Source organism: Electrona antarctica (assembly GCF_951216825.1).
Source record: "Electrona antarctica genome assembly, chromosome: 1".
In the NCBI taxonomy this organism is placed as follows: domain Eukaryota; kingdom Metazoa; phylum Chordata; class Actinopteri; order Myctophiformes; family Myctophidae; genus Electrona; species Electrona antarctica.
Genome location: NC_136806.1, coordinates 6,437,820 through 6,464,373, shown reverse-complemented (window position 1 = coordinate 6,464,373; position 26,554 = coordinate 6,437,820). Strand labels below are relative to the sequence as shown.

At 46.1% G+C, this 26,554-nt stretch overlaps 1 protein-coding gene across 2 annotated transcripts in view; it reads left to right on the top strand.

Annotated features, from left to right (window-relative positions):
- ctnnd2b (catenin (cadherin-associated protein), delta 2b) overlaps positions 1-26,554 on the top strand; it is a 194,432-nt gene that overhangs the window by 147,991 nt on the left and 19,887 nt on the right. For both annotated transcript variants that reach the window (XM_079512052.1, XM_079512053.1), the window contains 4 exons: positions 2,317-2,499; positions 18,516-18,689; positions 21,400-21,550; positions 23,603-23,879. In XM_079512052.1, the coding sequence (XP_079368178.1) occupies positions 2,317-2,499; positions 18,516-18,689; positions 21,400-21,550; positions 23,603-23,879 (785 nt within the window). The remainder of the gene's footprint in view (positions 1-2,316; positions 2,500-18,515; positions 18,690-21,399; positions 21,551-23,602; positions 23,880-26,554) is intronic.

Sequence of the window (26,554 nt, the reverse complement as noted above, 5' to 3'; positions counted from 1 at the left end):
ACCGCTCACACAACACCGAAAACTACAACATGACGTCACGCCGTGTTTGTCACCGCTCACACAACACCGAAAACTACAACATGACGTCACGCCGTGTTTGTCACCGCTCACACAACACCGAAAACTACAACATGACGTCACGCCGCGTTTGTCACCGCTCACACAACACCGAAAACTACAACATGACGTCACGCCGCGTTTGTCACCGCTCACACAACACCGAAAACTACAACATGACGTCATGCCGCGTTTGTCACCGCTCACACAACACCGAAAACTACAACATGACGTCACGCCGCGTTTGTCATCGCTCACACAACACCGAAAACTACAAAATGACGTCACGCCGCGTTTGTCACCGCTCACACAACACCGAAAACTACAACATGACGTCATGCCGCGTTTGTCACCGCTCACACAACACCGAAAACTACAACATGACGTCACGCCGCGTTTGTCACCGCTCACACAACACCGAAAACTACAACATGACGTCACGCCGCGTTTGTCACCGCTCACACAACACATCTCTCTGTTTTTACTAACCTGCACCGTTTGAGTGGTCACCTCTTCACCGAAAACTGGACTATATGAATATATGCCTTTCGTACGCCGGACCAAACACATGCACCCAGAAACAAAAGGCTGTTTTCCCAGTTACGGTCACCCCAATTCCAACTCGCCCCAGCTGTTTTCCGCCGACCTCACGCCGACAGCTCGGTGCGGCGGTTCTTGTATTCTTTATTTTGTTTTACTGAGAATAAGGTTAGAAATAAGTTTAGGGTTAGGCATATTTTTTACTGGGGTTAAGTTTAGGAATAGGGTTAGGTTTAGGCATCGTTTTACTGAGGTTAAGGTTAGGAATAAGGTTAGGTTTAACCGCTTAAGCATAATTTACTTAGATTACTTTAGGAATACCAGGCCGCGCTGTTCCGCCGGCTGTACGCCCGGGGCGAGTTGGTAAATGGGCGAGCAGTCTCGTATTCCACTTTGGGGACCTTTAGTGTGAGCCAGTCAGTCACTGGAGTGTGTCCGATCCAGAGATTGAATATCAAAGTCCCATCAATTGCTTTGAAAATAAACGGGTACCAGTGTTTGTTTCGCCTGTCGGCCTAAGGAAGGCCAGCCCACTCTATCATACAGGATGCAGTGAGGAGTTCTATAATGTTCAGAGCAGAAGGATCATTTAGCTCAGGGGTTCTCAAAGTTTTTGGCCGGGGACCCCCGAAAATGCTTTGGCAACGTCTCGGGACCCCCGCCCCGCCCCCTCCCGACCCCCAATATAAATTGACTGCTACAATAACCTTAAACCATTTTGGGCGGGAACCCCTTTTGGTGTTTTAAGCATTGTTATAATTTAGCTATTGAAAAATAGCAGATCTACAAGCTCGTAGCGCGCCACCGAGTGGCGCGCTACGAGCTTGTAGGTCTGCTATTTTTGAAAAATCGTGAAAAAAAAATTAAAAACAAAAATCTTTTTTTTTTTTTTTTTTATAATTTGGGGACCCCCTAAAATAATTTGGCGACCCCCCGAGGGGTCGCGACCCACGGGTTGAGAACCCCTGATTTAGCTACTGCAGTGGTTTTCAATCATTTCGATACCAAGGCCCACTAATTTATTCAGCATTTGAGCCACGGACCACCATCTGATTAGATCTCAGACCCAAAACTAAACTAAAGGATTTTTTGTTTTTGTCCACAATTCCATGCTGTATTGATGTTGGTAACAGGCAAACGGTGATCAAAACTAACAATTCTTCTATATTCTCTAATTGTGTAGATGGGTATATGAACACTACACTTCCACTCTCTTTCTCAATGGATGGATCATATGCAGACCGCGGCCATCTTATACCATACAAGTTAATGGCAAGGTGCTAACAAGGCGCAACTTCCCATAGACATCCTATTCATCCAAACAGAAAAGTCCTATCTGATTGTATTACACAACGTCAAACTCACCAACATTATTGCAGCTGTACGAAAAGCTTGAATTATTCTCTTTCTATCCTCAAAGTGTTTGTTTCATAAAAATGTTATGAGTTACTTTGTGTCCTTGCAAGTGTTGCAGTTTGGAAGTGCTCGTTAGATATCACTCAACTGCCCTGCGTACCACCTGTTTTGAAGTTGCACATAATGCAGGAGGCAGCAGGAGGTTGGTTTACTGAAAACGAGCGCTTCCAAACTCTGATGGCAAGATGGCCGCGGTCTGCAAATGGTCAATTTACACATATTCATCTCCTTTCTTTCTTTCCTTCTTTCCCTCCCTCCCTCCCTTCCTCCCTCCCTCCCTCCCTCCCTCCCTTCCTCCCTCAGACCATAGAGAACTGTGTGTGCATCCTGAGGAACCTGTCGTACCGGCTGGCTGCAGAGACCTCCCAGGGCCAGCAGGGGGGGTCAGAGGAGCTGGACGGCCTGCTGTGTGACGCCGGGGGGAAGGAGGGCGAGAGCTCGGGGTGCTGGGGCAAGAAGAAGAAGAAGAAGAAGAGTCACGACCAGGTGGGAACAAAACAAACATCGCTGATCTGTCAACATGCATGACTAAGTCTTCTTCCTTTAACATGTACAAAACACTTTGTTTTAATTTCACGCGGTCAATCATCATTTCGTAGAAGCTCTCCTTTTTTTGTCATTCAAGTGGAACGAGGAATCTCCTCATTTGCAGTCCAGCCTCATTCAGACATTTTTGAGCGGCGTGTGCTCTATGCCTAAACTCCGCGTCACACTCTCTCTCTCTCTCTGTGTACAGTTAACATCACATGAATATTTATGAAGACCCCAACCCCCCCCTTTTTCGTTCTTTATTTTTGTATTCATTATGTTTGAGCGTGAGCTCCTTCTCTGAGTCGATGTTGACGTCCGGCTGTCATGAATATTTAGCGTAGCGGCGTGCGGCGGGGCCACAGTGATCCATGTTAATCATATCATATCAAAGAGAAGTTCGACGCTCAGACGCTATAGCGTATTATGATCCGTGACCCCGTCGTCATCCCCTTCAAACAGGTCGTTTTGTTTAATTCCCTTGTCGCGTCGACATGCTGTGTGTGAACGCGCTGCACATTGCGTCTCATTAGCGTAGCGTCCGTCTCCCTCCAGCCGTGTCATTAGTCAACAACATGATGTCTGCTCGCTGGTGTTTAGTCAGTGGTGCAACCAATCATAGCTAGATGGCTCACCTGCGCTCTGGCCAATGGAGAGCGACGTCGCTACGTGGCGGCCATCTTACCTCGGGGCAGCATAACACTGTTTTAGTTTGAGCTGCCATAGAACATACTGTACTGTAGCCCCGAAGCAAGATGGCCGCCGGGTGAACTCAAGGGGCCAGTGAGGCTATTCAACGTTGAAGGTCTGGGCCCTAGTGGTAGGAGGAGGGACTACAGGCGGACCCGTGGATTCATGACCGGGAAACCCCGTGCAGCTGGGCTTTAACATTGAGCGCTCGGTTGCATACGTCAAAGTTGAGGTCCGGAGGAGGGACTTCCGGCAGTCTTCCGGGTGCTTCAAAACGCCACTGAGCAACTTCCACTGACATGAATAGCGGAGGGGGCGGAGCTTCGCGCCAGATCAGTCTCTATCCTTTTATATACTCTATGGGTGAACTACGTCAGAGACTCCGCCTTGAGCCATCTAGCCTTTATATATGTCTATGCAAGCAATCAGGTATCAATACAGCAATGTAGAAATATTCTGTTAGAAGTGAAAGTCTGGAATTCAAAATGTACTTATGTACTTATGTACTTAACTATATAGCTTCAAAGTGTACTTAAAGTGCCATTTGTAAAAGTACTTGTTGTGCAGAATGTCCCATTTCAACGTTTTCAAAATGTTTAAACCTGTAAGACCCGGATATATTTCTACTTGCAAAAAAAAGATTTCAACCTTACTACTACTTTGTACTACTAATAATTATGTTAAAAAATATGTAATGCACATTTATAATAATTATTAAAATAATAATAATAAATTAATAATTTACATTCGGTGGATATCTTTCACAATAATACATAATACATGTTCTAGACATTCTAATGATCACACAAATATATGTATTACATGCATTTTAGTTACTTTTATCAGGGTTAAAGATTAAAGGTCATAGGTCAATTTAGAATAATATGTTAAAAAACATTTTGGAAAATAGCAGATCCACAAGATCTCACGACGCATATTCTGGGGGCGTGTCATAATAGGCAAAGGTTCCGGAAATAAGGGCCTTTCTCGGCCCCACCCTTAATCTCCCATTGTTTATATTGTGTTTAGTTTCCAAGATGGCCGCAGCGCCAGGAAGGGGGTGGGGCGGAGGTGAGCGGGCGGGGTCGACATATGCCCTTATTGGGCTGCATTCAAGGCACTTGCCTTGTGTCTGACACCTGACTTGTGTCTGAACACAGCTTTGATGGATGTGTTCTGCCCCCCCTCGCCCCCATCAAACAAAATGTTTGGTCAAACCATATGGGCTTCCATTGGAAATGCATTGGAGCGGCCATTAAACACAGACACAAGATAAACGCAAGACAGGTGTCTTGAATGTGTGAACGCAGCCCAGTAAGGGCCCCACCCGCTCACCTCCGCCCCACCCCCTCCTGGTGCTGCGGCCATCTTGGAAACTAAACACAATATAAACAATGAGAGAAGGGTGGGGCCAAGAAAGGCCGTTATTCCCGGGAACGTTTTTGCCTATTATGACACGCCCCCAGAATATGCGTCGTGAGCTTATGGATCTGCTATTTTCAAAATTTATTTTTAAACCCATTTAGACCTTTAGGGCTCCATTTTCGTCACCGCTAAACCCCTTATCCCTAAACCCCTTATCCCTAAACCCCTTATCCCTAAACTTCTTTACCTTTTTTTACCATTTTGTTTTGAATAGTTCAACTAGCCAATCTACATTGCCACGTTGTGAGCTTGTAGACTGGCCATTTTAACTATTCAAAAATGTTTTTCAAAATAGTAAAAAAAGGCAAAGAAGTTTAGGGATTTAGGGGGGTTTAGCGGTCAGTACGCTCACGGCCCACAGGGTTGTCAGTACGCTCACGGCCCACTAGGGTTGTCAGTACGCTCACGGCCCCACAGGGTTGTCAGTACGCTCACGGCCCACTAGGGTTGTCAGTACGCTCACGGCCCACTAGGGTTGTCAGTACGCTCACGGCCCACTAGGGTTGTCAGAAATTAAAACACTTTGTTTTAATTTCACGCGGTCAATCATCATTTCGTAGAAGCCCTCCTCTTTTTTGTCATTCAAGTGGAACGAGGAATCTCCTCATTTGCAGTCCAGCCTCATTCAGACATTTTTTGAGCGCCGTGCGCTCTTTGCCTAAACTCTGCGTCACACTCTCTCTCTCTCTCTCTCTCTCTCTCTCTCTCTCTCTCTCTCTCTCTCTCTCTCTCTCTGTGTGTACAGTTAACATCACATTAATATTTATGAAGACCCCGACCCCCCCCTTTTTCGTTCTTTATTTTTGTATTCATTATGTTTGAGCGTGAGCTCCTTCTCTGAGTCGATGTTGACGTCCGGCTGTCATGAATATTTAGCGTAGCGGCGTGCGGCGGGGCCACAGTGATCCATGTTAATCATATCATATCAAAGAGAAGTTCGACGCTCAGACGCTATAGCGTATTATGATCCGTGACCCCGTCGTCATCCCGGGTCGTTTTGTTTAATTCCCTTGACGCATCGACGTGCTGCGTGTGTGAACACGCTGCACAAACCGATGTCTCATTAGCGTAGCCTCCGTCTCCCTCCCGCCGTGTCATTAGTCAACAACATGCTGTCTGCTCGCTGGTGTTTAGTCAGTGGTGCAAGAAATCATAGCTAGATGGCTCCCCTGCGCTCTGGCCAATGGAGAGCGACGTCGGTACGTGGCGGCCATCTTACCTCGGGGCAGCATAACATTGTTGTACTTTTAAATAACCATAACTTGCTCAATTTTCAACCGATTTTCAAACGGTTTGGTTTGTTATAAACGTCAGAGACGTCCACATACTTATATGCTTTTATACGACGTTCATATAAAAAACAAAATTAAGCAGATAAGCATCCTGAATCATAGCCACGTTGACAATGTTTTTAATAAACCAACCCGTTTGTAAATCCGTCAAGATTTGAGCGAGTTATGAGTTTGAGCTGCCATTGAACATACTGTACTGTAGCCCCGAAGTAAGATGGCTGCCGGGTGAACGACGTCAGAGACTCCGCCTTGAGCCATCTAGCCTTTATATGTCTATGCAAGCAATCAGGTATCAATACAGCAATGTAGAAATACTCTGTTTAAGTGAAAGTCCGGAATTCAAAATGTACTTGAGTGGAAGTACAGAACTGTATGGCTTCAAAGTGTACTTAAAGTGCCATTTGTAAAAGTACTCGTCGTGCAGAATGTCCCATTTCAATTTCAATTTCATTTTGAAAATCCACAAGCTCACAACGCATATTCTGGGGGCGTGTCATAATAGGCAAAGGTTCCGTAAATAAGGGCCTTTCTCGGCCCCACCCTTGATCTCCCATTGTTTATATTGTGTTTAGTTTCCAAGATGGCCGCAGCACCAGGAGGGGGTGGGGCAGAGGTGAGCGGGCGGGGTCGACATATGCCCTTATTGGGCTGCATTCAAGACACTTGCCTTGTGTCTGACACCTGACTTGTGTCTGAACACAGCTTTGATGGATGTGTTCTGCCCCCCCTCCCCTAAAGAGTTAAGTCTTAAAAAGACAAAAGAGTGGCTGCACACACTGATAGCCAAAGAGCCGATTATTTATTAGGATGCAGAATAAAAACCAACGTTTCGGCAGTACAACTGCCTTCTTCAGGGTATGCCCCCCCCTCCCCCCCATCAAACAAAATGTTTGGTCAAACCATATGGGCTTCCATTGGAAATGCATTGGAGCGGCCATTAAACACAGACACAAGATAAACGCAAGACAGGTGTCTTGAATTTGTGAACGCAGCCCAGTAAGGGCCCCACCCGCTCACCTCCACCCCACCCCCTCCTGGTGCTGCGGCCATCTTGGAAACTAAACACAATATAAACAATGAGAGAGGGGTGGGGCCGAGAAAGGCCGTTATTCCCGGGAAAGTTTTTTGCCTATTATGACACGCCCCCAGAATATGCGTCGTGAGTTTATGGATCTGCTATTTTCAAAATGTATTTTTTATCCCATTTAGACCTTTAGGGCTCCATTTACGTCACCGCTAAACCCCTTATCCCTAAACCCCTTATCCCTAAACCCCTTATCCCTAAACTTCTTTACCTTTTTTTACTATTTTGTTTTGAATAGTTCAACTAGCCAATCTACATTGACACGTTGTGAGCTTGTAGACTGGCCATTTTAACTATTCAAAAATGTTTTGCAAAATAGTAAAAAAGGCAAAGAAGTTTAGGGATAAAGGGTTTAGCGGTGGCGAAAATGAAGCCCTTATTATTTGGGCACCCTCTTGTCAGTACGCTCACGGCCCACTAGGGTTGTCAGTACGCTCACGGCCCACTAGGGTTGTCAGTACGCTCACGGCCCAGAGGGTTGTCAGTACGCTCACGGCCCACTAGGGTTGTCAGTACGCTCACGGCCCACTAGGGTTGTCAGTACGCTCACGGCCCACTAGGGTTGTCAGTACGCTCACGGCCCACTAGGGTTGTCAGTACGCTCACGGCCCACTAGGGTTGTCAGTACGCTCACGGCCCACTAGGGTTGTCAGTACGCTCACGGCCCACTAGGGTTGTCAGCACGCTCACGCCCCACTAGGGTTGTCAGTACGCTCACGGCCCACTAGGGTTGTCAGTACGCTCACGGCCCAGAGGGTTGTCAGTACGCTCACGGCCCACTAGGGTTGTCAGTACGCTCACGGCCCACTAGGGTTGTCAGTACGCTCACGGCCCACTAGGGTTGTCAGTACGCTCACGGCCCACTAGGGTTGTCAGTACGCTCACGGCCCACTAGGGTTGTCAGTACGCTCACGGCCCACTAGGGTTGTCAGTACGCTCACGGCCCACTAGGGTTGTCAGTACGCTCACGGCCCACTAGGGTTGTCAGTACGCTCACGGCCCACTAGGGTTGTCAGTACGCTCACGGCCCACTAGGGTTGTCAGTACGCTCAAGGCCCACTAGGGTTGTCAGTACGCTCACGGCCCACTAGGGTTGTCAGTACGCTCACGGCCCACTAGGGTTGTCAGTACGCTCACGGCCCACTAGGGTTGTCAGTACGCTCACGGCCCAGAGGGTTGTCAGTACGCTCACGGCCCACTAGGGTTGTCAGTACGCTCACGGCCCAGAGGGTTGTCAGTACGCTCACGGCCCCACTAGGGTTGTCAGTACGCTCACGGCCCACTAGGGTTGTCAGTACGCTCACGGCCCACTAGGGTTGTCAGTACGCTCACGGCCCACTAGGGTTGTCAGTACGCTCACGGCCCACTAGGGTTGTCAGTACGCTCACGGCCCACTAGGGTTGTCAGTACGCTCACGGCCCACTAGGGTTGTCAGTACGCTCACGGCCCACAGGGTTGTCAGTACGCTCACGGCCCACAGGGTTGTCAGTACGTGTTCAGATTTGTAGCTATCTACGATTTATTTGCTAAGATGATAGCATCGTTTCATAAACTACCCCTTCTGAAAGGGTTACAACTGCACACCAGAGTATGTCTTTACTCAAACGGTCTAAATAATATAACTCTGTGTCTTTTATAGTTTTATTGTCGTTTAACAAACATACATTTAAACACATGAACTAGCTTATTTAGTTGGTAGTTAGTAGTGGTTCGTTTAGTTTCGTTTAGGTAAAAAACCTGTTACAGATGAAGACAGAGATATACATAGCATTCGTCAATTACAGGCAGGTTACAACACATGGATAACACATTATTCATTGATTATTAATAGTTTGCATTATGTATCAATAATTACCATTGGTCTAATGTGAGTTGTTGTTCATCATGTCCATGTGGTTACATGAGGTGTGGATCCTTCGTAGTTGGTTTGAATCTGACTTATTGAAACTGGCGCAAGGCCATTTAAACCCCCTTAGACCTGCCCTGTGGGCAGGTTCACATCAGCTAACATTCAATTGGCTGCTGGTGCTCCTTCCTGTGGTTGGTTTATAGCCAACCTTACTATTGGTTTAAAACCAGGAAGTATTACCTGCCATGTGCTAGCACATGGCCGGAGCACCCTGCTGTGAGGTTTACTGTAGCCATGGTATGGTAATTACATGGGCTGGGGGAATGGTCTATTTCCCCACTCTACTCTCAACTGGTTTATGAGAGTTTAGGGTTTAACACATTAATCATTTACATTCCTTGTTAGGCACTGGACATCTCCACCTTAGATAATGCAGGCATAATGTTTTATAGTTAAACACAGTCATTGGGACATGTTGTTGCTCTTCACCGGCAGTGGGCAACATTACTACCCCCGTAGGGTGTCGGAATTCACACTCTTATCTTGTTCCTCCAGCAGCTGCCAGGGGTCTGACAGGGGTCCTAGGCAGCTTTGAGCTTAGGTGCATGTCACTGTCACTTCCACAACATATTTATTAAACATTAACACATCCCAATATCATGGATATTTCCACACCCCCCGCAAGAACCTATTCATAAACTTATTAAGAGGTTCTTCAAACACTCATTTCGTTTATAAAGGGTTTGGTTTTCGACACATTGATTATCTGCCGGGGGGGGGGGGGGGGTTTGATAAACACAAAGCCATTTTCACCTGGTTGAAAGCCAGGAGGAAAATGGGAACTATGAAATTCTAGCTTCCATAATCACCCCTGAATCAAATGACATTTCAGCTTGCTTGGAATCAGAGGCTGGAATAGACATTGACTTTGGAGTAGTTATACTATGATTAGCTTAACATGCCTTTGAACTGACTGGTTAAGGAATTATAATATTGTTCTTTGTTGTTCTTTGTTTTATCTTTTCAGAATTAGTTACTCATTCTAAGGTTCCTGTTTGTTTCCTTACTTGTAATTCTGTTTAATTTGATTCCACTTTGTTCAAACAAATACCTTGACTTGTGATATCTTCGTGGATCACTACTTAATTTGTTACATTTTAGAAGCAGGTTGGTTCCTGCCATTTATTACCCCTCATAAACTTGCTTGGTCCTGAGCAGATTGGAGATAAGATTTCACAAGGGTTCTGGTTTACTTTACTGTCTTTTTCGTAAAAGCCCTTGGATTTTGTGTGTTTAGTAACTAATGTGTAATTTAGCATGGCACTTTTACTGGCCTGCAAACACAAAGTCATCACATTCCAAACATTGATACTACACACTATTTGCCCCTGTCATTCATTGCCCCTTAATAGGAGGTGTCATTGACATGGGCTGTCAGTTTGTGTGTGGCTGGTAAGTAAGTCACAATTCACACCTTCCACCCAGGCTTTTCCCTTGCTGGAAAGGAAGAATTAACATTATTTTATACCACACATTAATTTACCATTTTACCCTAGTTATGAGTTACTTTATACTTTCTGGTTTGTACTCGTTAACCGGGGAATGTTTATGTATTCTGTAATGTTAACTTGTATCACACAATAATAATCACACAATACACTTTTTGTTAAAAACACACATGAAGTTGTCACTGTCCTTCTCTGCCTTGGTGACAGCCTGGAGGTCTCCCTCCCTGTGTGGGGGGGGGGAAGCATGTGTGTGTGTGTGTGTGTGTGTGTGTGTGTGTGCGCGTGTGCGCGTGCGTGCACGCTCCCCCAATTGTGCCAACATTCCTCCTGGCGGTCATCCTTTTGGGCCCGCCGGTGTTGGGGGGGGTAGGCATGTGTGTGCATCCGTCATTCATTCATGACGTAATTGGCATTGACTGCATTTTTTCATTTTAACTTTCCCTCTGCCATCGGTGCCATCGGCAGGTTTTATTGTGACCTTACCGATGGCTGGGCTTGGGATGGAGAGCGCCTTGTACAGCTTTCCCCAGCTTCCATGCGGTGTGGCTGTGGGTGGGGCTTGCTGTGGCGTGCACCACTGTTTCATGGCGGTCGACATCCTGTTGTCTCCCGCGACGGACGCCATCTCTGCGAGGCCTTGCGCCGTGTTTGGTTGCTGCCTGGCAGTTTCTGTAGCGTGCGCTGTGCTGGCCCCGGCAGCTCGCTGGGTGGTTTCTTCCTTTGGACTCACCCTGGCCTCCGGTGCTGGTTCTGCTGACTTGGCGTCAGGTGCCGGCTCCGCTGGGCCTCGTGGCACCGTGTTGGGACGCGCCTGGTCGATGCGCACTGACGTAGTGGCCGTCGGCGCCTCATTTCCCACGTCGGACACTGGGCCCGTCGCTTGCACGGCTGTTGAGGGCGCCCGGCTGGTGTCCACTGTGTGGCCACCGCAGGCTTCATGCTCCTCCGGTGCTGCTGACCTGGCGTAGTCTTCTGGTAGGACACAGCAGGTTCCCTGCTGTTCTGGGGTCGCTTTGGGGGGAGCTTGGTTGTCCTCCGCTGACGTAGTGGCGAGCCCCCCTGGGGCTCGCTGGGTGACGTCATCTGTTGGGGTGAGAGTGCGGTCAGGCGTCTGTCGCCTCCCGTCCGTTTCTTCCCCCATCGAGGTGACGTCTCTGGTGTAGTCTTCCTTGACCTCGCCGACCTTCTGCTCCGCTTCTGTGACCTTGATCTTTTGTGTTAGTGACCCTATTTTTATTTGCCCTAGATCGTGGTCAGCCTGAGCGGCTTGCAGGTTAAGCCTGTCTCTTCCTCGGACAAGCTTTTTATAGTCAGAGAGCATTTGGATTGACCTTTTCGGACTTATTAAGGATTTGGTGTCCTGTAATATTAAATTCAAAACATTGAGAGCTTTATCTAATGCATTTGATGCCATTGGTTCCCTTGTCTCTGAACTAATCAATTTGTTTATTGTGTCAGACAAGTTTGACCATTGTGGTTCCACTTGTAACCACACTGAATCCAGTAACAATTTCCTCATGTTATAGTATTTAGTCGTGCAGTCATGGAGCTCACTATTTACTTGCAAAGCATTTTGTGATAAATTAGCTTCTTTCAATTCCTCGGAATAGTCGCTATAGCTATCCGCTAACTTCCCGTAAGCTATTTTGAGTCTACCAAATGTGTCCGCTTTTGCGGTGTTGGGAGATTTTTGTGACAGACTTATTTCACACTCAGCCGCTAAATTATTGAATATTGATTGCGCCCCTTTGCTTCTAACTTTTAACTCGTTGATTAAAGACATCTTTACTTCACCTATCAAACTTATGAATCTTTGGGATTTTAGTAAGTGTTCTCACGGTTTTATAGTTTTATAGCTTTGACACAGGGAATTTAGCCAGTTTAGCGTTACAGTATTTTTGTTTCTGTTTTACGGTTCTGGTCTAATTTAAGCTAGGTATTTATAGTTAAAAGTGGTTTCACATTTCATTGCTATTTTAGAACCTGCCTCCCTTATTACTCAATTTTAGCCTGGTGGTTAGTGCTGTCCTAGCTCCATTTATTCACAAGCCTATTGCATGTGCCTCTTCTGGGGTCACAATTAGCATTTGGGCTTGTCTTTACGACCTTCCCCCACCCCTGCTGATAACAGGAGTTATCTGTGGTGGAGCCCTGTTGTTACCAAACTCTACCCTTCCCCCGCACTTATGGCTAGGATTGATTCTTCTAGAGAGTGAGGCAACACTGAAGCATGACTATTCTACAGTGTCAGTTTAGGGGCCATTTTAAGTTACCATTAGGCCCTCTCTGCCTGTTTACTCTGCCCTTCCCCCGCATTTATGGCTAGGTTAGAAGTATCAGAGTAGAGGCAAGTTGCCCTGTTGTCGCCTATCTCATCACTGCCCCTCCCCCGCCTATGGCTGGGTGGTAGTCACAGTGTGGAAGGCAAGACAAAAGGCTAATGGTTTTAGCAAATTAGCTTTGCTCTGGCGGCCATTTTCCCCTGGTTGAAAGCCAGGAGGAAACTGGGAACAATAATGGCCCAGCTCTTAGTTACAATAATCACTCCTGAATCAACGACATTCAGCTTGCTTGGAATCAGAGGCTGGAATAGACATTGACTCTGGAGTAGCCATTAAAACCCAGAACTTGGATCACATTGTCGCCTGTGTTTAGGTTAGCAACCTTTTAGCTTTACAGTAACGCTTTTTATCCTAAAGTCTGCTGGCCTCTTCCTAGGGCTCTGTGCTAAACCGGATTTTTCGCTATGTACTGTTTTACGCTGGAGTTACTTTGATTGTACATTTTACAAGGCCTGTGGTTAGTACATCAGGCTATTTACCATCTACGCTTGAGACTTTTGAGTCTAGCCGTGGCATCTATTAACCGTGCTTTGAACTATTTAGTTACCAGGCTATTTTAGTTACAAGGCTACTGGTTTAATTGTTAGTAAAGTTACCGCGATTAAGTTGATAATTGCACACTATGGTTTTTTACTGTTCAGATTTGTAGCTATCTACGATTTATTTGCTAAGATGATAGCATCGTTTCATAAACTACCCCTTCTGAAAGGGTTACAACTGCACACCAGAGTATGTCTTTACTCAAACGGTCTAAATAATATAACTCTGTGTCTTTTATAGTTTTATTGTCGTTTAACAAACATACATTTAAACACATGAACTAGCTTATTTAGTTGGTAGTTAGTAGTGGTTCGTTTAGTTTCGTTTAGGTAAAAAACCTGTTACAGATGAAGACAGAGATATACATAGCATTCGTCAATTACAGGCAGGTTACAACACATGGATAACACATTATTCATTGATTATTAATAGTTTGCATTATGTATCAATAATTACCATTGGTCTAATGTGAGTTGTTGTTCATTATGTCCATGTGGTTACATGAGGTGTGGATCCTTCGTAGTTGGTTTGAATCTGACTTATTGAAACTGGCGCAAGGCCATTTAAACCCCCTTAGACCTGCCCTGTGGGCAGGTTCACATCAGCTAACATTCAATTGGCTGCTGGTGCTCCTTCCTGTGGTTGGTTTATAGCCAACCTTACTATTGGCTATAAACAATAGGCAGGAAGTATTACCTGCCATGTGCTAGCACATGGCCGGAGCACCCTGCTGTGAGGTTTACTGTAGCCATGGTATGGTAATTACATGGGCTGGGGGAATGGTCTATTTCCCCACTCTACTCTCAACTGGTTTATGAGAGTTTAGGGTTTAACACATTAATCATTTACATTCCTTTTTAGGCACTGGACATCTCCACCTTAGATAATGCAGGCATAATGTTTTATAGTTAAACACAGTCATTGGGACATGTTGTTGCTCTTCACCGGCAGTGGGCAACATTACTACCCCCGTAGGGTGTCGGAATTCACACTCTTATCTTGTTCCTCCAGCAGCTGCCAGGGGTCTGACAGGGGTCCTAGGCAGCTTTGAGCTTAGGTGCATGTCACTGTCACTTCCACAACATATTTATTAAACATTAACACATCCCAATATCATGGATATTTCCACAGTACGCTCACGGCCCACTAGGGTTGTCAGTACGCTCACGGCCCACTAGGGTTGTCAGTACGCTCACGGCCCACTAGGGTTGTCAGTACGCTCACGGCCCACAGGGCGGAGAACCACACTGGGATAAATACATTGCTCGTTAGCTTCACATTTTGGACATTTTCCCTCGTGGAGCGGCAGACGTGTAAATCCTCCATTCAGGGGAATAGGAGTGTTATAGTGTAAATCCTCCATCAGGGGAATAGGAGTGTTATAGGCGGAGGGGAAGCACGGTGAAGAAAGGAGAGGAAAAAGACGAGTACTGGTATAAATGAAAGGGGAGAGAAAAAACCCAGGTTTTTTTTGATGAGCCTGAGGAGGCTTTTGAATGTCTGTTCAGATGAACACTCAAACAGCTCTGTGTGCATCCAGGCATAACCAACCAGACCACGCTAGGAGTCTTAAAAAACAACCTCGGGATCAGCATGGAACGGGACCAATTCATAGCCCTCCATAATCACAACCCATTTACCCCTCTCTCTCTCTCTCTCTCTCTCTCTCTCTCTCTCTCTCTCTCTCTCTCCCCCTCTCTCTCTCTCTCTCTCTCTCTCTCTCTCTCTCTCTCCTCTCTCTCTCTCTCTCTCTCTCTCTCTCTCTCTCTCTCTCTCTCCCCCTCTCTCTCTCCTCTCTCTCTCTCTCTCTCTCTCTCTCTCTCTCTCTCTCTCTCTCTCTCTCTCTCTCTCTTTATTCCACTTCAGTGCAGCTGTGGGTGATTATCATGAACTATAGTGACTGGGGGGGGCGTTGGTTGGAGAGGCTGTAGTATTGTGTGTCGATACTGCCGCGGTTGTGACGTGCTGTTGTGAGGCTTGTAGATCAGGCTGTTTCTGAGATGTTTGAAAGATCCATCCATCCATCCATCCATCTTCAACCGCTTATCCGTAGTCGGGTTGAGGGGGCAACAGCTCCACCAGAGCGCTCCAGACTTCCCTCTCCAGAGCAACATTAGTGACTTCCTCCTGGGGGATCCCGAGAAGTTCCAAGGCCAGTGAGTCGATGTGTTTCCTCCAACTGCACCTTGGTCTGCCCTCCTCCCAGTGGGACGTGCCTCGAGGACCTCCCTAGGGAGACGCCCGAGAGGCATCCTAGAGGCATCTATTGGGGGGGCACCCAATAGAACGTGGATAACAGGATGTTGGCCTGTTTGGTCCCGTCCTCAGCCCTCCTCTTCCTGTGGGGCGCTTAATGTTTTCATTCCACTAATCCCAAATGAATGCCCCTGCCGACAGATTCAGAAGCGCAGCTCAGAATCTGTTCTTAATAGTAACGACTTGTATCATACGAGGTTTTCCAACGACTTAGATTAGCAGTAGGAGGTAAAGAAAGCAGAAGAAAGGAGGGGCGGGGAGGAGGGGAGAGGTTGAGTACGACGTGAGGAAGGAGAAAAGAAGTGTCAGGAAAGGAGAAATAAAGCACGTAAAATGAAACGGGGAGGCGAGTAGAAGAGGTGATGTGGTGAAATGAGGACATGGCTGTAATGATCAGAGAGAGGTCTTCCCTAATGGGTGTACTGTCCTCTCCAACACAAGGAGAGTAGGCTCTACCTAATAGATGGCTGTACTGTCCTCTCCAAAACATGGAGAGTAGGCTCTACCTAATAGATGTCAGCGCAGGTGGCGTCATTATCTGGGAAGCCTTCGGCAAAACAAAAGATGAGAAAAAATCATTTGAAATTGCTTCTGAGGGCACGTACCGCCCGGTAGAGCACCGCAGTCCCACCACAATGAAAATGTTCATTCTGAATTAAAGATCAGAATGTGTTTTTGTTTTAGACTAAAAGCTCAACAGAAATTAAAATATGCTTTTTTCTTTTTTGCGCATGTCTTTAAAGTCAAGCGCCCTGTAAGACTGAACATGGTGAAATAAATTGCAGATATGTGTGCATGCGTGTGCGTGCGTGCGTGCGTGCGTGCGTGCGTGCGTGCGTGCGTGCGCACGTGTGCGTGCGTGCGTGCGTGTGTGTAGTATATTCAATTCTCTTTCATCTGGGTGTACTAATAGCCATGTTGAGAGGACACAACTTCATCTAATGTTCATCGTTTGATCTAGATTTCAAAGTGCAACAAATCTGTATCTCTAGCGTGTCTTTTTCTGATTTTTTTTCACAGGGTCTCCAGACCCCAATGATACTGTTTAACCCATTTAGACCCGAGGACGATTCTACAAAATGCCTTCTAAATGCTGACAGTGAAAACCTCATGTTTCTATGTCAGTGGTTCTCAAACATTTTCATGTCAAGGACCCCCAAATATATGTATTTGGCCGCGGACCCCCATCTGAAAATATGTTGTTCCAGGGACCCCCTCGTAGCAAAGATTTGAGTTGAAAACGTTCGCTCTGAACGAATATATATTCAAAGATTTGTGCCACATTTTCATGCTTTTTCAATAGCTAAAGTATAATATAATGCTTAAAACACCAAAAGGGGTTCCCGCCCAGAATGGGTTAAGTATTTATATATATGTTTTTAGACATTCATTAATTTGCTCCAGAGGTCATGCTATTCTTCCACACAATGAACCATCAGATATAACATTAATATATCGTTGCTGTCACTGTCAGTGCTGTAAAGTATAACTATAATGTATATTTACTCAAGTACTGTCATTACATTTCATCTAAAGTACTAATATTAGTAGTAATATTATCTACAAACTCACAATGGGTCGAGATGCGACGCATTGTGAGCTTATAGATCAAAATATGTATATCGATATTAGAGAACTTGTGAAACGGCATGTTCTGCTTAAAATTAGTACTTTCTACTTTCGGTACTTTAAGTACATTTTGATACCGCAGTAGTTTTGTGCTTTTACTCAAATGCATTTGAATTCCGGACTTCTACTTGTAACAGAGTATACTATACCAGGGGTTCTCAACGTTTTTGGCCGGGGACCCCCGAAAATGCTTTGGCAACGTCTCGGGACCCCCGCCCCGCCCCCTCCCGACCCCCAATATATATTGACTGCTACAATAACCTTAACCCATTTTGGGCGGGAACCCCTTTTGGTGTTTTAAGCATTATGTTATAATTTAGCTATTGAAAAATAGCAGATCTACAAGCTCATAGCGCGCCACCGAGTGGCGCGCTACGAGCTTGTAGGTCTGCTATTTTTGAAAAATCGTGAAAAAATAAATAAATAATAATACTTTTTTTTTTTTTTTTTTTTTGAAAATAATTTGGGGACCCCCTAAAATAATTTGGCGACCCCCCGAGGGGTCGCGACCCACGGGTTGAGAACCCCTGTACTATACAACGTTGCAGTATTGTTTGAACGTGAGTACATTCTCCACCACCGCTGCACGGCTGTCAGGACAGAAACCACATTTGGATTCTTAATTATGTTTTCTTCCCCCGTAATTTATAATAATAATAAAAAAGTAGCCGTTAAAATTGGTTTCCACCCGACTGCAATAATATATTCACACGCTCACTGAACTTTTCATGAAGGCAGTGGACTGGTCATAACACATTTAGCCCATACATGAAGGATGACTATGATCACTTTAACTACAGTGACAGGGTTTAAAATAGATTAACATTTCTCTCAGGAAACCCACGATGAATACCTTATAGTCCTAACTGACTTATAGTTATATGGAGAAGAGATGTGCAGATGGGCTTTCTCCTCTCTCTCTCTCTCTCTCTCTCTCTCTCTCTCTCTCTCTCTCTCTGCCAACCTGGGGAGAGCCCTGAACTGAGCTCATGCTTCCTTCAATGCATGAGGCTCTATTTTCCGTAATCATTGCTTGTGTGTGTGTGTGTGTGTGTGTGTGTGTGTGTGTGTGTGTGTGTGTGTGTGTGTGTGTGTGTGTGTGTGTGTGTGTGTGTGTGTGTGTGTGTGTGTGTGTGTGTGTGTGTGTGTGTGTGTGTGTGTGTGTGTGTGTGTCCATGTGCATGCGTGTTCTATAACAGGGGTCTCCCTGTCTCTCCAACTCTGTGATCTCGTAGATCAGCTCTATTTCCCACACGTTCCAATATTTGTGTTTGAAAGTTTTCTCCTTTTTACAACATGCTCAAAATAGGTTGCATTTTAGTGGATAAAAAGGTTAAAACACTTCCTTTGCACTTGCAGTGGGACGGAGTGGGACCCTTCCCGGACTCGGCGGAGCCCCCTAAAGGCATCCAGATGCTATGGCACCCCACCATCGTCAAGCCCTATCTCACCCTGCTGTCGGAGTGCTCCAACCCGGACACCCTGGAAGGGGCGGCCGGGGCGCTGCAGAACCTGGCTGCAGGCAGCTGGAAGGTAACAGCCTCACTATGGGTACAACTCACTGTTTACTGCAGAACTTGGCTGCAGGCAGCTGGAAGGTAACAGCCACACTATGGGTACAACTCACTGTTTACTGGAGAACCTCATGGCTGCAGGCAGCTGGAAGGTAACAGCCACACTATGGGTACAACTCACTGTTTACTGCAGAACCTCATGGCTGCAGGCAGCTGGAAGGTAACAGCCACACTATGGGTACAACTCACTGTTTACTGTAGAACCTCATGGCTGCAGGCAGCTGGAAGGTAACAGCCACACTATGGGTACAACTCACTGTTTACTGCAGAACCTCATGGCTGCAGGCAGCTGGAAGGTAACAGCCTCACTATGGGTACAACTCACTGTTTACTGCAGAACCTCATGGCTGCAGGCCGCTGGAAGGTAACAGCCTCACTATGGGTACAACTCACTGTTTACTGCAGAACCTCATGGCTGCAGGCAGCTGGAAGGTAACAGCCTCACTATGGGTACAACTCACTGTTTACTGCAGAACCTCATGGCTGCAGGCCGCTGGAAGGTAACAGCCTCACTATGGGTACAACTCACTGTTTACTGCAGAACCTCATGGCTGCAGGCAGCTGGAAGGTAACAGCCTCACTATGGGTACAACTCACTGTTTACTGCATACGGCAGTGTTGTTTTCATCGACTAATACTATGACGAAAAATGTCCGTCGACTACCCTTTTTCACTGACAAAAACTAAATAAGAACTAAGCCATGATGAATAAAACTGGACAAGAGATTCAGTATAAGTCATTTTACACTGCTGAAAATAGCAGATCTACAAGCTCACAACGCGTTGCGCTGCATCCCCGAGATTCCTTGCGAAGCATTCGGGTCTGTAAGTCCCGGAAAAGATGCGCTGTGATTGGCCAGCTCACTTGAGTGGCAGCGTGATGTAACGTGCCTTCCACACTTCCGGCATACTTCCTTCCCCAGTGAAAATTCTTCCGCCCCTCCTTCAACACATATCGCTCCAACGAACTGCAGAGGCCAATGAGGCTATTTTTTATCTATGCCAAAGACTATACAAAAAAAGAGTGCCCAGTGCCTCCTGCTATACGCAAGTCCCTGCTACTAGCCAAGGGGTGTACTTGTGCATCAAGTTGTTTCACGCTACAGAAACAGGAGATAGGCTCCTCCCCTATGGGCCTCATGGCTACAGAAACAGGAGATAGGCTCCTGCCCTATGGGCCTCATGGCTACAGAAACAGGAGATAGGCTCCTGCCCTATGGGCCTCATGGCTACAGAAACAGGAGATAGGCTCCTGCCCTATGGGCCTCGTGGCTACAGGTGCGGGCAGTGGTGGCCGAACGGTTTGCGGAGCGGTCTTGATACCGGAAGGTCGCCAGTTCGAATCCCCGGACCGGCACATTAAAATTACCACCGCTGAAGTGCCCTTGAGCAAGGCATTGAACCCCTACCATGAAATGTTCTATGAGCAGGGTGTGGCTGTAAACAAGCATCTCGAGCTTAGTCCACTTCCCTGGGTAAACAAAGAACTTTGCTTTGCTTTGCTTTACAGAAACAGGAGATAGGCTCCTGCCCCTATGGGCCTCATGGCTACAGAAACAGGAGATCGACAATAACAGAGCGACGGACAATAAGCATGGTATAGGTAATACATCAAATGCATAGACATAGTCATCTATAGGATTCTAAGTAAATCAAGAACCTATCATCTGTCTTAACAGTTTCAACATACATTGAAACTACAAACGCTATTGGATGCCAGGTGAAAAATAGCCTGGCATCTGTCAACATAACGTGCTACATACATAAATAACAGTCATTTGCATAAGCCTGCAATGTCGTGGAGGCTAGGGCAAGTGCTACGGCATGAAGTGCTGCGTACGAACGGGCTAAGGTGGAGTCTGAAGAGGTGAGTCTTCAGCCTACGGCCGGTGGAGGATTGGGAGGGAGTCTGCAGTTCTGATTGCAATATTTGGGGAGTTATTTGTTCCATAGTTTTGGAGCCAGAGGGGAGAAGAGTGATCTGTTCTCTGCCTCCTTTCCCTCCCTCCCTCCCTTACTTCCAATGCCGTTGGCTGGCCTTAGATCTTCTCTTTGCTCTTGCTGAACCTACTGTGGATTATATCAGGCAGCGACTATAGCTAAAGCAAAGTTAAGCAAAGTTCTTTGTTTACCCAGGGTAAGTGGACTAAGCTCGAGATGCTTGTTTACAGCCACGCCCTGCTCATAGAACATTTCATGGTAGGGGTTCAATGCCTTGCTCAAGGGCACTTCAGCGGTGGTAATTTTAACATGCCGGTCCGGGGATTCGAACTGGCGACCTTCCGGTATCAAGACCGCTCCACAAACCGTTCGGCCACCGCTGCCTAAGCTGACTTGGACTTTAGCTCTTCTTAAGCCACCTGCGAACTATACGCACCTCTAACAATGTTGCACCTTGAATAGCGTTGCACCTTGAATAATGTCCTGGCTGCACCTTCATTCTAAATATCTGAAACCCTTTACTTGTACTTTTTTGTGGTAAAAGCGCTGAAACTTTATTTCCTGCCTTGATCTCCTTATTACCCCCCCCCCCCCCCTTCTTCCTGTATTTCTTTGTTTTCTTGGAAAAAAATATCACAATGCAGAAAAAAATGAATTTCACCACTTTCTCCACTTCTTTTAAAATTGTGACAATATCTTTCTCTCCCTCCCTCCCTGGCTCCCTCTAGTGGTCGGTGTACATCCGTGCGGCGGTGCGTAAGGAGAAAGGTCTTCCCATCCTGGTGGAGCTGCTGAGGATCGACAACGACCGGGTAGTGTGTGCCGTGGCCACTGCCCTGCGGAACATGGCCCTGGACGTCAGGAACAAGGAGCTCATTGGTCAGTCTGCTTTAATTGGTCTTCTTTCTCATTGGTCAGTCTTCTCATTTCTCATTTCTCATTGGTCAGTCTTCTTTGAATTGACCCATTTATATTAGACCTGAGATCAGATTCTAAATCATGTCTTCTAAACTGTCTTCTTAAGACAGTTTTCTGAAACTGAAATCAGTTGTTCTCAAACTATTTCATGTCAAGGACCCCCAAAAACGATGTGTAATTGCTGCCGACCCCCATCTGAAAATATGTTGTTCCAGGAGTGAAATACCCCCCCAGAAGCAAAGATTTGAGTTGAAAACGTTCTCTCTAAAAGAATAAATATAAATATTAAAAGAAAACTGAGTGTGAGGTCAGAAGAACTGTCTCTGACCATGCAGCCCCTCCTAACATCACACATGGCCCACTTGTGACCATCACTAAAGTGGTTTCCTCAGTGTACAGGATGTCATGCAGAGGATTGTGACCATCACTAAACTGGTTTCCTCAGTGTACAGGATGTCATGCAGAGGATTGTGACCAGTCACTAAACTGGTTTCCTCAGTGTACAGGATGTCATGCAGAGGATTGTGACCAGTCACTAAACTTGTTTCCTCAGTGTACAGGATGTCATGCAGAGGATTGTGACCATCACTAAACTGGTTTCCTCAGTGTACAGGATGTCATGCAGAGGATTGTGACCAGTCACTAAACTGGTTTCCTCAGTGTACAGGATGTCATGCAGAGGATTGTGACCAGTCACTAAACTGGTTTCCTCAGTGTACAGGATGTCATGCAGAGGATTGTGACCATCACTAAACTGGTTTCCAGCTCAGCAGTAGTATAAATAAATATAAATAAAAGTATTGATATATTTGCAATAAACCTCTGCCTCGTCGGCCCGTCCCCATAGCAACAAACTGCCTGCCTGCCTCTCTCTCTCTCTCTCTCTCTCTCTCTCTCTCTCTCTCTCTCTCTCTCTCTCTCTCTCTCTGTCTCTCTCTCTCTCTCTCTCTCTCTCTCTCTCTCTCTCTCTCTCTCTCTCTCTGTCTGCACAGTCTGAGGTTTGTGGCGTGGAGCAAATACAAAAAGAAAACGTGTGTGCCTGCATGGAGCAAATAAAAAAAACGTGCGCACCTGTGCTCACCACGTGTGTACATGTGTGCACCACACACCACTGCAGGGCATTAGCGTCTTGGCTTTGATTGATTCTTCCCCCTGTACGAAGAAATATGTGTCAAGATGTGAAATATGACAGACAGCTGACTGTGTCCTCAAATGCCGTGAGGTGAGGTTGTTCGAGGAGCCTTTAAGAAGCCTGACGCCTGATTTATTCCCTTTAACCCATTCTGGGCTGGAACGGGAACCCCTTTTGGTGTTTCAAGCATTGTACTTTAGCTATTGGAAAATAGCAGATCTACAAGCTCATAGCACGGCACCGAGTGCCGCGCTACGAGCTTGTAGGTCTGCTATTTTTGAAAAATCGTGAAAATGCGGCACAGATCTTTGAATGTATATTCCTTCAGAGTGAACGTTTTTAACTCAAATCTTTGCTTCTGGGGGGGGGTGTTCCTGGCTGGAACAACATATTTTTAGATAGGGGTCGGCAGCCAATTATATATGATATTGGGGGTCCTTGAAATGGAATAGTTTGAGCACCACTGACAGAAACAGGGTTTTCAGAAAAACTGTCATGTTTTAGAAGATGTTTGTAGAATCGAACTTAGGTCTAAATGGGTTAAACCAGTTGTTTACTGGTTTAACTTTTTCACATCAAGGTCCATTTATTTATTTGACATTTGAGCCACAGACCACCATCTTTTATATTTATACACGTACATTCATGACCTATTTTTTATTTGTTTATCACGTGATTTTGCAATCCATTTTTTCACTGCAGTCTCAATTATCTAATCATGTAATCCTGGACGCTATACACTTCCTGGGGACAACCTGGGGAGGGCAGCGGACTGACCTCATGCTTCCTTCTATGCATGAGGAGCCCAAGCTACGACCAATTTATGTATTATGCACTCACCCACCCCATCTCCCTCCATCTCCTCCGTGTCACACCCTCAGGTAAGTACGCCATGAGGGACCTGGTACACCGGCTGCCCGGCGGCAGCAACAACAACAACAGCAGCGGGGGAGGGGGAGGAGGAGGAGTGGGCGGAGCCAACAACAACGGCGGCGGCGGCCTGCAGGCGGTGGGGAAGACCATGTCGGACGACACCATCACGGCCATCTGCTGCGCGCTGCACGAGGTCATCACCAAGAACATGGAGAACACCAAGGCCCTGAGGGACGCCGGAGGCATCGAGAAGCTCATCAGCATCGCCCGCAGCAAGGGAGACAAGTACGTCGTCCAATTAGAGACAACCCGCCCAGAGCCATGCAGTGGTGGAAAGTACATTTACTTGTACATTTACATTTACAAGTATACTGTATACTAGGGCATTAAGCAACTAGTCGACTAGTTTACTAGTCGACTAGTAAATCCACTAGTTGACCTTGCTGGTAGTGGTACTAGAAGAAAATAAATATGTATTTTATTTTTATTTTTTTTCCCCGATTTTGTAGGCCTCAAGATCAGGTAGATTATAGTTATAGTCACCAATGTACACAGTTTTTAAATGTAGGCCTACAAATACATAATAGGTGGTAAAAAATTACTAGAAGTGAATGCCCTGCTGTATACTTGTGTCATGAGTGTCATGATTTTTTCCACCCTAGATCATGATCATCATGGGTATTGTTATTATAATAAGGAGGAAGGACTGTTTCAAAAAGGTGTAAAGTATTTGTAATTTTAATGTCCGCCAACCTAGTCCCCATATGAAAACTGTCATTTTCAAATAGACATTTTTCAAATTTGATCTCAGGTCAAAATGGGTTAACACGCCCACCTGTTGTCTCAGTAAGACAGCCCCTCCCACTATCCACAAGGAGGAGCAGTGCACCAAAGCATTATGGGAATTGTAGTCCAGGAAGGAACTAAAAGTGAGCCCAGTGTCCATGACATCAGAGACACTGGGCTCACTGCTACAATCTAAAATATCTAAAACCACATATTACACACATAAAGACCCCCAGGAAAGTATTCTAAATCTTCTAAACGTCATTAAAGGACCACTTCACCACTTTTCAACATCTCTTCATATAATTGGTCCTCACTAATGTTCATGATAAAACACCACCATTTTGTCCTACTCAGTCTGTGTCTCATAGGAGGGCTTTGGGCAGTTTGGACACCCGTCCACCAGTGACAACATCATTAGGCCTATTTTTTTTCTACAGGATTTGTTTTAAAATATATTTAGATTTGTATTATCGTGAGAACGATGGCTTCAACTTTTGCATTGCAACTTTTCAGGAAAAGAAAGCCTGCCGTTTCTATTAGCTTGGATTCACCATCGATGATGTCACTGGTGGACGGGTTTCTGAACTGCCCACAGCCTTCCTATGAGACACAGACTGAGTAGGAAAAAATGGTGGCATTTTATCATGAACATTAGTTAGGACCAATTATAGGAAGAGAAGTTGAAAAGTGGTGAAGTGGTCCTTTAATATATATTCTTTAGCAAAAAGGGTTAAGTGTGTTTGCTCTGAACACCAGCACTATAAGCCATAGTTGAGGAAACTAAGTTACACAGTAATAAGCTAATAATTCAATCTCGAAAGCGATAGAGGAGAAAAAAAAGTATTCTGCTCTTATCAATTTCCCTTTCATTTGGAACAAAAGTTGAAATTCAAATAACTTTTTGTCACAAAGGGAAACACGGCTTATCTCTGCTACGTACTGGTGCATTGAAATGGAGAATTGTCAGGCTTTTTTTTCTTCTAACAACCAAAGAATAAGAAAAGGTTTATCTACAGGAAAATAGACCAACCACCATGCAGAACTAATTAGACAATTTAAAAACAAAACAAAACAAAACAAAACAAGAAAAACAGCAGTGTGCGTTGGTGGCTGACTCAGATGCTGGAGATTAAGCAAATAAGCAATGAGTATTCAGTCAGTCTAGCATTCAGTCCTGCCATTTGATTGGTCAGTCAGTCAGTCAGTCAGTCAGTCAGTCAGTCAGTCAGTCAGTCTGTCTGTCTGTCTGTCTGTCTGTCTGTCTGTCTGTCTGTCTGTCTGTCTGTCTGTCTGTCTGTCTGTCTGTCTGTCTGTCTGTCTGTCTGTCTGTCTGTCTGTTGACCAGTCAGTCAGTCAGTCAGTCAGTCAGTCAGTCAGTCACTTGTGTTGTGTTCCTCACAACACCCACTGGCAGCCTGTATCTCTCGATAATGGAAACAAAGAAAATAATAGCCAAAGTAAAGCCAATGCATTCCTCCCTGGCCTGTTCACTGGTTCATTCCTCCCTGGCCTGTTCACTGGTTCATTCCTCCCTGGCCTGTTCACTGGTTCATTCCTCCCTGGCCTGTTCACTGGTTCATTCCTCCCTGGCCTGTTCACTGGTTCATTCCTCCCTGGCCTGTTCACTGGTTCATTCCTCCCTGGCCTGTTCACTGGTTCATTCCTCCCTGGCCTGTTCACTGGTTCATTCCTCCCTGGCCTGTTCACTGGTTCATTCCTCCCTGGCCTGTTCACTGGTTCATTCCTCCCTGGCCTGTTCACTGGTTCATTCCTCCCTGGCCTGTTCACTGGTTCATTCCTCCCTGGCCTGTTCACTGGTTCATTCCTCCCTGGCCTGTTCACTGGTTCATTCCTCCCTGGCCTGTTCACTGGTTCATTCCTCCCTGGCCTGTTCACTGGTTCATTCCTCCCTGGCCTGTTCACTCGTTCATTCCTCCCTGGCCTGTTGCACTCGTTCATTCCTCCCTGGCCTGTTCACTCGTTCATTCCTCCCTGGCCTGTTCACTCGTTCATTCCTCCCTGGCCTGTTGCACTCGTTCATTCCTCCCTGGCCTGTTCACTGGTTCATTCCTCCCTGGCCTGTTCACTCGTTCATTCCTCCCTGGCCTGTTCACTCGTTCATTCCTCCCTGGCCTGTTGCACTCGTTCATTCCTCCCTGGCCTGTTCACTG